This window comes from Orcinus orca, chromosome 1 (assembly GCF_937001465.1).
Source record: "Orcinus orca chromosome 1, mOrcOrc1.1, whole genome shotgun sequence".
In the NCBI taxonomy this organism is placed as follows: domain Eukaryota; kingdom Metazoa; phylum Chordata; class Mammalia; order Artiodactyla; family Delphinidae; genus Orcinus; species Orcinus orca.
The window spans coordinates 184,850,974-184,867,336 of NC_064559.1; the positions used below are offsets into that span (position 1 = coordinate 184,850,974).

Consider the following 16,363-nt stretch of genomic DNA (forward strand, 5'->3'; position numbering starts at 1 on the left):
GGTCCTTCGGTTCATGGATTACTTGGTCCTCTCTGATTATTTGTGATGAGAGAAGTATGTTATGACTAATTAGTTATTACTTTTAATGTGTTTTGTTGTTGCTAATATAGATGAGTAGTTACTAATATTTTTCAGTTTACATTTTACAGGCATACCTCAGAAATATTGTGGGTTTGGTTCTAGACCACTGCGATAAGGCAAGATTATATGTATCAATTCTTATATACACATACACACGAATATAATTTATATATTTACATATATATATAATTGATATATATTTTTGGTTGAAAGAGGTATGTTTCAGGTCTATGTGGGTCCTTTCAAAAAGTAAAGAGCTAATCCTTAAATAATCCTAAAATAGTGTTTATAGACATTTCATCAGTTAAGAGTTTTAGAGACATGTGATTGAGTTCATCCAGTTTCTGTAGCTAGGAAAGCAGCTCACTAGATAACTAACTTAGATAGATTATGTCTTTTCTTCACCTTTAGAAAGAGAGGGCATTTATAGACATACCTCAGAGATATTGCATGTTCAGTTACAGACCACCACAATAAAGCAAATAATGCAATAAAGTGACACACAAATTTTTGGTTTCCAAGTGCATATAACAGTTATGTTTACACTATACTGTAGTCTGTGAAGTGTGCGATAACATTATGTCTTAAAAAAACAATGTGCATACCTTAATTTAAAAATGCTTTATTGCTTAAAAATGCTAACATTCCTCTGAGCCTTCAGCGAGTTGTAATCTTTTTGCTGGTGGAGGGTCTTGCCTCGATGTTGATGACTGCCGACTGCTCAGGGTGGTGATTACTGAAGGCTGGGGTGGCTGTGGCAGTTTCTTAAAATAAGACAATTAAGTTTGCTGCATGGATTGACTCTTCCTTTCATAAACGATTTCTCTGTGGTATGCAGAGCTGTTTGATAGCATTTGACCCTCAGTAGAACTTCTTTCAGAATGGGAATCAATCCTGTCAAACCCTGTTGCTGCTTTATCAACTAAATTTATGTAATATTCTAAATCCTTTGTTGTCATTTCAACAGTCATCTTCACCAGGAGTAGATTCCATCTCAAGACACCACTTGTTTTTGCTCAGCCGTAAGAAGCAACTCCTTGTTCATTAAAGTTTTGTCCTGAGATTGTGGAAATTGAGTCACATCTTTCGGGCTTCACCTCTAATTCTTGTCCTCTTGCTATTTCCACCAATCTGCAGTTACTTTATTCACTGACGTCTTAAACCCCTCAAAGTCATCCATGATAGTTGGAGTCAACTTCTTCTAAACTCCTGTTAATGTAGATATTTTGACCTCTTCCCATGAATCACTTATGCTTTTAATGTCATCTAGAATGGTGAATCTTTTCCAGAAGGCTTTTAATTTACTTTGTCCAGCTCTATCAGAAGAATCACTATCTATGGCAGCAATAGCGTTACGAAATGTATTTCTTAAATAATAAGACTTGAAAGTCAAAATTACTCTTTGATCCATGGGCTGCAGAATGGATGATTTGTTAGCAGGTGTGAAAACAACATTAATATCATTGTACATCTCCATCAGAGCTCCTGGGTGACCAGATGCATTGTCAATGAGCAATAATATTTTGAAAGGAATCTTTTCTTCTGAGGAGTAGGTCTCAACAGTGGGCTTAAAATATTCAGTAAACCGTGTCGTCAGCAGATGTGCTGTTATCTAGGCATTGTTTTTCCATTTATAGAACACAGGCAGAGTAGATTTAGCATAATTCTTAAGGGCCCTAGGATTTTTAGAATAATAAATGAGCATTGGCTTCAACTTAAAGTCACCAGGTGCAGTAGCCCCTAACAAGAGAGTTGGCCTGTCCTTGAAGCTTTGAAGCCAGGCATTGACTTCTCTCTAGCATGAAAGTCCTAGATGGACTCTTCTTCCAATGGAAGGCTATTTCATCTGCATTGAAAATCTGTTGTTTAATGTAGCCACCTTCATTAATTATCTTAGCTAGATCTTCTGAATAACTTGTAGCTTCCGCATCAGCACTTGCTGCTTCACATTGTACTTTGATGTTTTAGAGATGGCTTCTTTCCTTAAAACTCATGAACCAACCTCTGCCACCTTCAGACTTTTCTTCTGCAGCTTCCTCACCTGTCTCAGCCTTCATAGAATTGAAGAGAGGTAGGGCCTTGCTTTGAATTAGGCTTTGGCTTAAGGGAATATTGTGGCTGGTTTGATCTTCTGTCCAGACACTAAAACTTTATCCATATCAGCAGTAAGACTGTTTTGCTTTCTTATCATTTGTGTCTTCACTGGAGTAGCACTTTTAATTTCCTTCAAGAACTTCTCCTTTGCATTTACAACTTGGCTAACTGGCACAAGAGGCCTAGCCTTAGGCCTCTCTTAGCTTTCCACTTGCCTTCCTCATTAAGTTTAGTCATTTCTAGCTTTTGATTTGAAGTGAGAAACGTGTAACTGTTCCTTTCACTTGACTACCTAGAGACCATTGTAGGGTTATTAACTGGCCTAATTTCAATATTGTTGTGTCTCAGGGAATAGGGAGGCCTGAGAAGGGGGAGAGAGATGGGAAATAGCTGGTCAGTGGAGCAGTCAGAACACATACAACGTTTATCAATTTAGCTAGTCTTAAATGGGCGTGGTTTATGGTGCCCCAAAATAGTTACAGTGGTAACATCAAAGATCACTGATTACAGATCACCATAAAATATACAATAATAATGAAAAATTTTGAAATATTGTGGGAATTACCAAAATGTGACACAGTGAGCAAATGCTGTTGGAAAAATGGTGCTGATAGACACAGGGTTGCCACAGATCTTCAATTTGTAAAAAATGCAGTATCTGCAAAGCATAATAAAGTGAAGCACAATAAAATGAGGTATGCCTGTATTATTGTCTGAAAGAACTTATTTTTCCTACATCCCAACTTTTAGGAAAGTCTGTACTTAGTGTAGCTGCTATCATTGTCATGCTCAAATATTTTAGCCAAAGGCTTTGGTTGTAGGTAGCTTTTCTTTTTCTTTCCTTAAACCATGTATATATACGTGTGCTTGTACTAGGTATCTAAATCTTATTTTATTTTAATAGAATTCAGCCCAAACTCCTCCATATGCCTTGGGGAAATCTTTGAGGCCCTCAGCTGAAATGATTGAGACTACGAACGACTCAGGAAAAACAGAGCTTTTCTGCTCTATTAATTGCTTATCTGCTTACAGAGTTAAGACAGTTATTTCTTCAGGTAATGTTTAAGTTTGATAAATTTATAGATTTTGTAACTATTAAAGAAGAATGTGACTGCTTTTCTTTCACTTCGTTACAAACTAAACTGATCTATGTAGTTAAATAAAGACCCAAGGTTATTTTAGTTTCAAAGAGCTGATTTTTATTTTTATTTTCTTTGAAGGATCCATGCAGTATTTTTTTTAAGTAATTAATTTATTTATTTTAGGCTGCGTCGGGTCTTAGTTGCGGCATGTGAGATATTTTGTGGTGGTGCGCAGGCTTCTCTCTAGTTGTGGCACACGGGCTGAATAGTTGTGGCGCGTGGGCTTAGTTGCCCCGTGGCATGTGGGATCTTAGTTCCCCCACCAGGGATCAAACCCATGTTCCCTGCATTGGAAGGCGGATTCTTAACCACTGGACCACCAGGGAAGTCCTACAAAGAGCTGGTTTTTTATTTATTTATTTATTTTTTTGCGATACGCAGGCCTCTCACTGTTGTGGCCTCTCCTGTTGCGGAGCATAGGCTCCGGACACACAGGCTCAGCGGCCATGGCTCACGGGCCCAGCCGCTTTGCGGCATGTGGGATCTTCCCGGACCGGGGCACGAACCCGCGTTTCCTGCATCGGCAGGCGGACTCTCAACCACTGCGCCACCAGGGAAGCCCAAGAGCTGATTTTTTTTTTTTTTTTTTTTTTGTGGTACGCGGGCCTCTCGCTGTTGTGGCCTCTCCCGTTGCGGAGCACAGGCTCCAGACGCGTAGGCTCAGCGGCCATGGCTCACGGGCCCAGCCGCTCCGCGGCATGTGGGATCCTTCCGGACCGGGGCACAAACCCGTGTCCCCTGCATCGGCAGGCAGACTCTCAACCACTGCGCCACCAGGGAAGCCCCCAAGAGCTGATTTTTAAGTGACAAAGTTTTTCAGTGATTCTCTTGACTGAAGTATTTATTTTGTAATTTCATATGTGAAAAGAGAGAAAAAACACGTATAAGTTCCAAGTTAATTTTTGCGTAAGTGGGACTTAATTGAGGTTAGCTTTACATATTATTGTAAAGTTCCTTCATTTTTGTTTTGCATATTACTGAATATTTGGTTTTTTTACTCTCCTAATACATTTTTGGATCATTTGTTCATCTGTGTAACTTACTCATTGGTTTTTATTTTTTGCTACCAAGGTGTCCAGGTTTTGTGTCATAGTTGCAAAACCTCAGCAGTCCCTCAGTATCACCTAGCCATGTCCAATGGAACTATATACAGCTTCTGCAGCTCCAGTTGTGTGGTGGCTTTCCAGGTATGACCTAAGGTAGTACTTTACCCTTGCAGTTCTCTTAGGCATTGGTCTATGGCAAATGTTAACTGCTGAAGGACCATGCTTATTAAGTTAGAAAGAAAAAAATTCTATTCAGCTGTGAGGTCATTTCTGCAAAATGTCTGAGCCCAAGATTTGACCCTCAGTCCTTCTTAATTCAGAGTGCTCACCTAAACTACCTTTCTCTCCCACTTTCTCCCTTGGCTCTCTCCCTTTCAAAAGAATGGAAGCTAGGCTATGGTTTGGATAGGTGGCATGGTGATGTGCTCATGTGTCCCTTCGTTTCATCCTGGGCCAGATACATAATGACTCCTGGTGTGGATATGGAAGCTTCCACTTACTTGTCCCATTCTCTTCTCTCTGATACACAGGGAAAGGGTAGAGTTTCCCATCCTCCTGGGTGGGAAGATGCCTGATGTAGTATCCCTGGCACCAGGGAGAAAGAGACTACTGGTGGCCACTGTGCTCTTAATAGCCATGAGAGGCTGGTTGGTAATGGGAGTGCAGGTGAAGGGGTATCTTGGGGGAAAGGAGAGGCCTGCTCTAATTTATTAATTAGTCATGTACTAGAGATCTTTGTCTGGAAAGCCTGAATTTTAGTCCTCAATCTTTTAATGTTGCATTTCTCAGTCCTATTCTGGAAGTATGCCATTTCAACTCTTTCTGTGAACTACTCAATAAAATTTTCAAGAAACGTTTGGGGGGAATTAATTTATTAAAATGAGAAAATGAAATTGATCAAGTTACCTTATTTTTCAGTTGATAAAATCTTTGCCTTATTTGTATTCATTCAGAATGTATTTAACAAGCCAAAAGGAACAAACTCTTCAGCAGTGCCCTTGTCTCAGGGCCACGTGGTTGTAAGTCCACCCTCTGGGTCAGCAGTGTCAGCAGGAGGAGGTAACACCTCTGCCGTTTCCCCCAGCTCCGTCAGTGGCTCTGCCGCAGCCAATCTCCAGCCTCCTTCTGCTCAGTCCCAGCAAGTTGCTTTAACCCATACAGTTGTTAAACTCAAGTGTCAGCACTGTAACCATCTGTTTGCCACAAAACCAGAACTTCTTTTCTACAAGGTAAAGAGAGATCGTGGAAGGGATTGAATATGAGTTTATCTAAAGAAGTATTTTTGTCTTTTCATCTTTGACAGTCCCTTGGTTTGCTTTGAAATGAGAAAGAAAAGGATTTCTTAACAATAAAGCAACTGTTTAATTTAATTAGATATTAATGACTGTTCTTCCTCTGCAGGGTAAAATGTTTCTGTTTTGTGGCAAGATTTGCTCTGATGAATACAAAAAGAGAAATAAAGTTATGGCAATGTGTGACTACTGTAAACTGCAGAAAATTATAAAGGAGACTGTACGATTCTCAGGGGTTGATAAGCCATTCTGTAGTGAAGGTAAAGAAAAAAGCTCAGTTTTGGCCACAGAGCATATGGTTGTTATGAAGTAATTCATGATGAGTTGAGCTGTTAATCCACAATTAATTTTCAAGTAATTTCTTCTATGAAGTATAATTTGAAGCTTTTTTATTGAGTTTATACTTAATTCACTTTAAAGTCTATCCTTTTAAATGTTATAATAATCTCAATAAAGAAAAACTTTCAAAATATAATTAGGTCAATGGTATTCGTATATAGAAAATCTCTTTGTAAGTTTAGCTATGACTTCAGAGATCTTTCTGTTTTTGCACCCATTCATAAAGAGGGTACTTAGGCAATTACTGCTTCTTGGCTTAAGAAACTTTTATATTGGGTTGGCCAAAAGGTTGCTTCGTTTTTTTCTGTATGATGGCTCTAGTAGCACTTAGTTTTCTTTAACTTCATTCGAAACAATTTTGTTAGATTGTATGTGACAGCTGTCATATCAGCGTGCATTTAAAAAAAGACTTATCAAAATTGGTGAATTTGGGGGGACTTCCCTGGTAGTCTAGTAGTAAAGAATCCACCTTTCAACGTAGGGGGCACGGGTTTGATTCCTGATCAGGGAACTAAGGTTCCACGTGCCGCAGGGCAACTAAGCCCATGCGCCACAACTACTGAGCTTGCGCACCTCAACTAGAGAGGCTGTGTGCCGCAAACTACAGAGCCCACGTGCCCTGGAGCCTGCGTGCCACAACTAGAGAAGAGAAAACCCGCATGCCACAACTGGAGAGAAGCCTGCATGCTGCAACGAGAAGATCTCGCATGCCTCAACGAAGATTCTGTGTGCCACAACTAAGATCCGACGTGGGCAAAAATTAAAAAAATAAAAAAATTGGTGAATTTTTATGTAACCATTTTAATATTGAAGATGGAAGAAAAAAGCATTTTTGGCATATTATGCTTTATTATTTCAAGGAAGGTAAAAATGCAACTGAAACACAAAAAGAAGATTTGCGCAGTATATGGAGAAGGTGCTGTGACTGATCGAATGTGTCAAAAGTGGTTTGCGAAGTTTCGTGCTGGAGATTTCTCTCTGGACGATGCTCCACGGTTGGGTAGACCAGTTGAAGTTGATAGTGATCAAATTGAGACATTGAGAACAATCAATGTTATACCACACGGGAGACAGCTGACATACTCAAAATATCCAAATCAAGCATTGAAAATCATTTGCACCACGTTGCTTACGTTAATCGCTTTGATGTTTGGGTTCCACATAAGTTAAGCGAAAACAACCTTGACTGTATTTCCGCATGCAATTCTCTACTTAAACGTAAGGAAGACGTTCTTTTTTTTGTTTGTTTGTTTGTTTGTGTTTTGCGGTACGCGGGCCTCTCACTGTTGTGGCCTCTCCTGTTGCGGAGCACAGGCTCCGGACACACAGGCTCAGCAGCCGTGGCTCACGGGCCCAGCCGCTCCGCGGCATGGGGGATCTTCCCGGACCGGGACACAAATCTGTGTCCCCTGCATCGGCAGGCGGACTCTCAACCACTGTGCCACCAGGGAAGCCCTTGTTTTGTTTTGTTTTGTTTTGTTTTTTCAGTACTTGGGCCTCTCACTGTTGTGGCCTCTCCTGTTGCGGAGCACAGGCTCCGGACGCGCAGGCTCAGCGGCCATGGCTCACGGGCCCAGCCGCTCTGAGGCATGTGGGATCCTCCCAGACCGGGGCATGAACCAGTGTCCCCTGCATCGGCAGGCGGACTCTCAACCACTGCGCCACCAGGGAAGCCCCTGTTTTTTTTTTTTGAACTTGGTTTTTTTCTCTTTTTTTTTAAATAAATTTATTTATTTATTTACTTATTTTTGTCTGTGTTGGGTCTTTGTTGCTGTGCGCGGGCTTTCTCTAGTTGCGGTGAGCAGGGGCAACTCTTCGTTGTGGTACGTAGGCTTCTCATTGCACTGGCTTGTCTTTGCTGTGGAGCACGGGCTCTAGGCACGTGGGCTTCAGTAGTTGTGGCTCATGGGCTCTAGAGAGCAGGTTCAGTAGTTGTGACGCATAGGCTTAGTTGCTCCGTGATATGTGGGATCTTCCCGGACCAGGGCTCGAACCTGTGTCCCCTGCATTGGCAGGCAGATTCTTAACCACTGCACCACTAGGGAAGTCCCAGTGTTCCATTTTTAAAACAAATTGTGACGGGTGATGAAAAGTGGATACTGTACAGTAATGTGGAATGGAAGAGACCGTGGGACAAGCAAAACGAACCACCACCAACCACACCAAAGACCAGTCTTCATCCAAAGAAGGTGATGTTGTGTATATGGTGACATTGGAAGGGAGCCCTCTATTATGAGCTCCTTCTGGAAAACTAAACGATTAATTCCAACAAGTACTGCTTCCAGTTAGACCAACTGAAAGCAGCACTTGATGAAAAGTGTCTAGAATTAGTCAACAGAAAACGCATAACCTTCCATCAGGATAACGCAAGACCGCATGTTTCTTTGATGACCCGGCAAAAACTGTTACAACTTGGCTGGGAAGTTTTGATTCATCCACTGTATTCACCAGACATTGCACCTTCGGATTTCCTTTTATTTTGGTCTTTACAAAATTCTTTTAATGGGAAAAATTTCAATTCCCTGGAAGACAGTAAAAGGCACCTGAACAGTTCTTTGCTCAAAAAGATAAAAAAGTTTTGTGAAGATGGAATTGTGAAGTTGCCTGAAAAATGGCAGAAGGTAGTGGAACAAAAGGGTGAATACGTTGTTCAATGAAGTTCTTGGTGAAAATGAAAAATGTGTCTTTTATTTTTACTTAAAAACTGAAGACACTTTTTGGCCAACCCAATACCTCTGATGTTTCTGAATATAGACGACCTAATATTTAGAGTATATGTTTCAAAAGTGATACATTTGTTTTGTGAATATAGATAAGACTGTCTTTTAACCTAGAGGCAAATAATTGTGTCAAGTGTTTAGAAATTAGCTTAAAGTTGCTATCTAAGACTGTAGAAACTCACTTTACTGCCTTCAAGTTTATATAAACTTGATGTTTCTTGCTTTTATCCCTCTGGTTCTCAGTTTGCAAATTCCTCTCTGCCCGTGACTTTGGAGAACGATGGGGAAACTACTGTAAGATGTGCAGTTATTGTTCACAGACATCCCCTAATTTGGTAGAAAATCGATTGGAGGGCAAGTTAGAAGAGTTTTGTTGTGAAGACTGCATGACCAAATTTACTGTTCTGTTTTATCAGGTAAATGTAATACATCTCTTTGGCTTTCTGAAGTTCATACAAATTATTTTCTATTTGAAATATATTCAGATTATGTGAAGAAAAATTGGGTGTTTAGAATTGGGTAAATAAATTATGGGCTCCTAAAGCAAAATTCAATTGAATATAAACATGAAATCTTTGGGGTAAAGAGTATAGAATTAAAATAAATAAATAAAAGAATAAAAGAATTAAAAAAAAAGAGTATAGAATTTCGGGAGACTTTGTTGTTGTTTGAAGATATGTTCCTTTAATTTTTGCTTTCTTATAAGACACACGGACCTTATTTATAACTTTGGGTTTTTTTTAGTTAGAACTTTACATAGTTATGTTGCCTTAAGTTGCTCTCTCATTCAGAAAGTTACTCTGAGAAATTTGAAGTCAGACCTTGTTCTCACTTCATAGGTCAAATGACTCTGACCTCCTTACCCCTCGCCTGCCTTCTTAAAAAAATTTTTTTTTTGAAAGGCTAACAACGAAAGCTATAATTAATTGAACCACTAATACATGTCCAGTGCTTCATAAGTGTTATTTCATTTACTCCTCACCACAATCCTAAGAGGTAGGTATAGTATTACCTGTTTATAAATAAGGAAAAAAAGTAAGGTCCAGGGAGGTTAAGTAATGTGCCCCTGAAGAAGCTGGTAGGTGATGGACAGCACCTGTAACATTCCAGTGAAATCACCTGTTTACTTGTCTACCTTCCTAACATATAACTTTCTTTGGGGGTCTTTTTCATAATTATATGACCAAGACCTATCTCAGTGCTCAAGACGAAGGATATCTAGTTAGATATTTGTTGAATGAGTCAAAATCTTTATGACTCCAAAGCCCATATTCTTTATACTGCAGTAGGCTACCTCTTAACGTTAAAAAAAAAAAGCCTATCTTTAGATTCCTTCATCAGTAATTTTGAAAACAGGAGATAACTTTTATATCCTCTCAATTGAGGGCATCTATACGAAACAAATAGTGTATTTATTTTTAAGTACAGTGTCTTAAGGTAGGAACCTTACATTTTGTGATCTCAACTGACTCATGTATCCTGTTTCCATAGTTCCTCCGATTTTATGATTATTGTTATATTTTCATTATTTTACAGTTTTAAGCCTATCCTGTTTTACATTTCTTTCTCAGATGGCCAAGTGTGATGGTTGTAAACGACAGGGTAAGCTAAGTGAGTCCATAAAATGGCGAGGAAACATCAAACATTTCTGTAACCTATTTTGTGTCATGGAGTTTTGTCATCGTCAGCAAATTATGAATACCCCTCTGTCACAAAATAAAGGTAAAGTTAAACTTGGCTAAGGGGGTCTTTATATCAGTCCTAAGTTACTATCAGCACACACAGTTGTAAATAATATAATAAAACAAATTTCACTGGAGTCAAATAGCCTGAATTTCCTTAAATTTTCCTGTAAGAATTCTTAAAGATTGCTCTTGAGGGAAAATTAATCCTGATGCCTTTTGCTATCAAAATCAAACACACCAAGGAATCGATAAACATATAAGCACTGATTTTGTAGGAAAATTAGATTTGATTGCTTTTGATTGAATTATCTGTACATAAATAACTTACACTAAGGGATATATGCTATTCAGTTAATAAACCAGAAATAAAAACAGAACATCAGGGCAAACAAAGGAAGAGGATATAAGTATGTTAATATGGTTGTTGTGACTGGTGTCAGATTTGATTCAGAGCTTGCTTGTAGCCAAGGAAAAAAGAACAACACATTAATTATATCAGAAAAAATAAAGTAGACCAGTTCTTCACAGGTAGCGAAGTTTTTCCTGGCTAAGAATAAAATAATTTTGCAAGTAGGACAGCTAATGTGGTCAGAATATCCAGATGAATAGATATGTGGCATGTTCTGAAAGTAGCTCTCTGAAGTAGCACTTCTCTGAGTTAGACTAAAAACATCTGATGTTATGTTCTCTCCTCAAAGCCTGGCATGCTGCTGAATTGACAGAATTCATGTGCTTTGACATTAAAGTCTGGCCTTTGTCTGCCTTTGCAATCTTATTAATCATCACCTTAATCACATATGCCTTGCACTAATCTTTTGTGTTATCATTCATTCCGTAAGACCAGTTAGGGTGGTGGTAGAATTTTCATTGTATAATGTGGGTTAACAAAGTCACTCTTTTTATGTGGATGGACAGCTACATCACCAACTTACTTATAAAAATTAGCATGTTAAATTTTTATTTGAATCAAGCTTAGGTGTAGGAATTTTAGTATTCACTAACGGAAAAGTCCGGTTAATCCTGAAGCTGATACCTGTATTTTCACCTATTAAGTATCAGTTGAAGTTTATAATTTTAGAGAATCAGGTACCCTTTAAGTCCTAATGAACACTAATCTGAACAGAATCACCCAACCCAACATTATACAGAGTTAGATATTTGCATTGTACCTTGAAACTTAGCTGTTAAACAGGGTTTTTTTTAATGTGTGTGTGTGATCCTTTTGTTTATACTAGGTCTTACCTTTTTGTCTATTTTAATCAGTAAATATTTCTAAGGCACAAACTGCTTCAGTGGAGCTCCCTTCTGCAAGGACAAATACAATACCAGTTATAACCAATGTGGTGTCATTGGCAAAAATATCTCCTGCCCAGCTCACAGAGAATGTTGTTTTAAAAGGTATGACTTGATGTAAAGGCATTTGGGTAGACTGTAGACGTGAGTATTGTCTAGGGTAAATAGCTCTTATTGGTAATGTTTACATATATGTTTATATGAGGAAACATGCCCCTCCGTCTCTGAGGGAAGTGGGTAGCAAGCAGGGTGGCATGTATAGGGAAGGAAGTGGCATGTATAGTTTATTTTTTTAAGAACCCAATTGATTTTATTTATTTATCTCTTTTTTTTGGTTTTTTTTTTTTTTTTTTTTGTGCGGTACACGGGCCTCTCACTGTTGTGGCCTCTCCCGTTGTGGAGCGCAGGCTCAGCGGCCATGGCTCACGGGCTCAGCCGCTCTGCGGCATGTGGGATCTTCCCAGACTGGGGCACGAACCCACGTCCCCTGCATCGGCAGGCGGACTCTCAACCACTGTGCCACCAGGGAAGCCCTTTTTTTGAATTTTATTTTATTTATTTATTTATACAGCAGGTTCTTATTAGTTATCCATTTTATACATATTAGTGTATATATGTCAGTCCCAATCTCCCAATTGATTTTAATATCACTGCCTTTACCTTCGGAGATTCTAATACAGTAGGATGGGATTAGGCCCAGGAATCCCTACCTTTACCAAGCACCCCAGGTAGTATTGATGCCAAGTTTCCTTGTACCATTTTTTGAGAAATTCTGGACTAGGCTGTAGACCACCTTAGCAAGAGGAAAGTAACCTCTTGGTTTTAGTGTTTACTTCTGTATATTCTAGGGATAATGTTATTCTAGGGATAATGTATGTTTTAATTTATAACAGGTGCAGTTAATACAAAAGAGGCAGCAAAGATCATTGAAGATGTAAGTTTTATTAAATATTTTCCTGATTAATGCCCCTTGGGTTTAGTTTCATTTTGGATATAGCCTTCTAATATATGTCTGAGTTCATGTCTATTTGCTGCTTAGTCTTTTTAAAAAGTAGAGTAATATATTATACACTGATTTTTGTTTTTGAATCTTAAAGTTAGATCATTAATAAGAATGCATTCCTGATTTTATTGTTTGTGTTCTGGTTCCTGAGTTTCTTTAAATACTTGTTAATTCCGTCTGGTTGCTTATTTTTCTCTTTTACTACATTCAAGTATTTTTCTTTTAGACTAGAAGGTCTCTTGAAAAAGTTCAGTATATTGTTGTTTTATGCATCTTTGAATTATGTGAGGCTGAAAATAGTGCAAATAAAAATATATTTAAATTCCCACTTTATTGTGAAACTTCCCAAGATTTAAAAAAAAATTTAAAGAAATATATAATTTCAAATCTGGCAGGCTGAAAGAATTGCAGACTATCTCATTGTTGTCCTATGTCAGCATCACTTTAGCAGGAAAACAAAATTCCTATCATCCTTTATCAATATCACACGAACCTAATGTGTCAGATCTTGAGTTAATGTTTTCAGTGACTGTTGTGTTGCTCTCTTAACATTTGCTCTTGATACAATTCAAATCTTTTTTTAAATATTGATATCATATAACAGCGTCATTCATGTTCATTAAGTGGTGTTGCTATACTAAAAAATGTGCCCCAAATTCTAAATTTGGAGCAGAAGTTAGATGTGATAAAACTTTGTGAAGAAGGCCAGACCATTGCTATGATATCTCATGCTGTTAATTTAGGAGAGTGCACCCTGCAGAGTATTAGAGATAATGCTCAAAAAACCCCAAAGCAGTATTAAAGCAGGTACATTCTTTAGTTCACAAAATTATCTTGTAACCAGGCAAGGATAATGGAATAAATGGAAGAAATTCTGGCAACACAGCTGCAAAATCAGTGCTGCCATAATGTGTCCCTAAGGCCAAGCTATCATCTGTGCTACGGCATGAAGTATTTTTGATGATTTGAAAGGAGGCGACACTGAGACAAAAAGGTTTACTGCAAGTCATGGCTGGCTTTCCAATTTTAAAGCCCACCAAGGTTTTAAGAATATAAAAATGAGCAGGCCAGCTATATCTGCTAACACTGAAGCTATCAAAACATTTCAGCTTTACCAGAATTTAAAGAGGCTTTAACTTGGAAGACGCCATAACATCTGCTAATAAAGAAGCTATAAGGGACTTCCCTGGTGGTGCAGTGGTTAAGAATCCGCCTGCCAGTGCGGGTGACATTTGTTCAGTCCCTGGTCTGGGAAGATCCCACATGCCGTGGAGCAACTAAGCCTGTGAGCCACAACTGCTGAGCCTGCACTCTAGAGCCCATGAGCCACAACTACTGAAGCCCTCTCGCCTATAGCCGGTGCTCCGCAACAAGAGTAGCCACTGCAATGAGAAGCCTGCGCACCGCAACAAAGTAGCCCCTGCTCGCTACAACTAGAGAAAGCCCGCGTGCAGCAACGAGGACCCAACACGGCCAAAACTAAATGAATTAATAAAAAAAAAAAAGCTATGAAAATGGTAAAGAAGGTAAATTTGTGCAAGGTTGTTGAAAGGAATGTTGAAATTTTGCTTGGGTTGTTGCCCAGGGATTAATAAAGGAAGACTTGCTAGAATTAGAAAAACAAAGGAAGAGGGCCCCAGCAATTAGCCTGGGCCTTTAACACATCAACTAGCAGTGAAGTGACTGGCATAGACTTTTGACCATATTTCAGCAACCAGTTGCTATATTTGAAGATGATCCAAATGTGGATTGCGGTTCCATAGTGGCAAGGCGAAAGACGGACAGTGTGTCTGCATATCAAGAAATCCTCAGTGAAAAAAGAAAAAATGCGAAAAAAAAAAAAACAAACCACGTTAGATTCATTAGATTCATTCTTTAGCAAAAGTCTTCCAGGGAATCAGACCAGCTTTCACCATAATGTGGAGAGATAGTTTATCCTACTTAGTTTGATATCTCTTAACTCTCCCATTATTAGTGTTGTTGGAAGATGGTGATAACTCTACTTAATTATTTTCAGGCAGTATACTACATTAGTTAATGAACTATCACTAAGTTAATTTTGTGTCTATATGTATGCTATGTATTGTACATTAAATTATATCTTAAAATTACATTATTAATAGATCACCATGTTGTAGAATTAATAATTTTGTTATTAACTGCCTAACTGTATAATGAATCGTTGTTAATGTACCTTATATTAATAAGTATTATTAATATGTATTATAAAAATATTCTATATTGGTTATAGGCTTATGACTCTGATAATGCATCCCTCCTCTACTTTATATGTATGGGACAATTAGTCTTGAATTATGTTGGTTTTGAATTGTTCAGGATTTTCAGGAACACATCCCTCATATTAAATGTGACTGCCCTATATATGTTTTCCCTATATGGAGTATTTCTGTAATTCACCAATCATTTAAACTATGTTACAGAATAGTTCTGATTAATATTTTCAGTTTAGTCTATAAAAAGTATAATAATAAATAATGTAGTATTTTTATGATTAAAAAAACCTGACAGTTTTAGAATTTTTTCTTTGTTTCTCTGGGACTTTGGTCTGAATCTCTTCAGGTTATTTAAGTGGTCTTAAATTTGTGGGAAAGGTGAGATACAGGGAAGTGCAAAGAAGACAATATACTGCAAATGTCAGCAAACTTTTTCTATAAAGGTCTAGAGAGTAAATATTTAGACTTTGCAGGGCATACAGTCTCTGTTACAACTCCTCACCTCTGCCATTGTAGTGCAGAAGTAGCCATAGCAATACATGAGTGAGTAAAACACTGGAACAGTAAAACTTTATTTACAAACACAGGTGGTGGGCCCATGAACCGTATTTTGCCAACTCCCTGTTCTACTGTATTCCCTCCATCCAGAATTAACCATTGATAGATTTGGCTTATTAGCTCACAGTTTTTTTGTTTTTTCTTCTACCCTCCCTTTTTTCTCCCTTTTAAAAAATGAATCACTACCTTCAGTCCTTTTTCACAACCCTAGATGCAACTACTGTTCTGAGTTTGGTGTGTGTCCTTTCAGACCATTTTTAATCTTTCACATTCATATATACACATCCATGGAAAATAATGTTATTTTTTAAAATATCCATGTGATATTTAATAGATTTGTTACATTCCCATTGCTGCTGTATAATATTGTATATAGGGACCATATTTTATTTATCTATTGCCTATTGATAAACATTAGATTGCTTCACTATCAAAAATATCTGCTACAGTGGACATTCTGTGTCTCCTTGTGCACGTGTGCAGGTGTTTGTCTAGTGTAGACATGGAATTATGGAATTTTGGCGACAAAGTGCATTTGCATTTTTAGTTTTCAAATTGCCCTATAGAGTGGCTGTTCCAGTTTTCATTCCCACCAGCAGTTTATTTTTGTACTTATTTCCCACAGCCTTATTGTTATTTTATGTTGTCAGATTTAAACTTTCTTTTGCCAGTCTGTTTAGTAATATCTTGTTTTATTTTACATGTCACTGATTACTAGTGTGTTTGCTTATATTTCTGTTTTTGAACATTTGAATTTTCTTTGAATTTCCTGTTTTTAATTTTTCCCCATATTTGTGTTTGTCTTTTTCTTATGGATTTCTTTTTTTTAATATGTTTATTTTTATTTATTTAGTTTTTGCTGCATTGGGTTTTCAT

The 16,363-nt window shown here is 38.0% G+C and overlaps 1 protein-coding gene across 20 annotated transcripts in view; it reads left to right on the top strand.

Moving 5' to 3' along the window:
* Nucleotides 1-16,363, top strand: part of ZMYM6 (zinc finger MYM-type containing 6) — a 44,366-nt gene that overhangs the window by 18,137 nt on the left and 9,866 nt on the right. For 13 of the 20 annotated variants that reach the window (XM_033422197.2, XM_033422199.2, XM_033422198.2 and 10 more), the window contains 8 exons: nt 3,080-3,230; nt 4,389-4,504; nt 5,317-5,592; nt 5,765-5,915; nt 8,958-9,130; nt 10,286-10,436; nt 11,663-11,797; nt 12,586-12,626. In XM_033422197.2, coding sequence (XP_033278088.1) covers nt 3,080-3,230; nt 4,389-4,504; nt 5,317-5,592; nt 5,765-5,915; nt 8,958-9,130; nt 10,286-10,436; nt 11,663-11,797; nt 12,586-12,626 — 1,194 coding nt within the window. The other 7 variants (XM_049695191.1, XM_049695219.1, XM_049695143.1 and 4 more) reach the window with 6 other exon arrangements.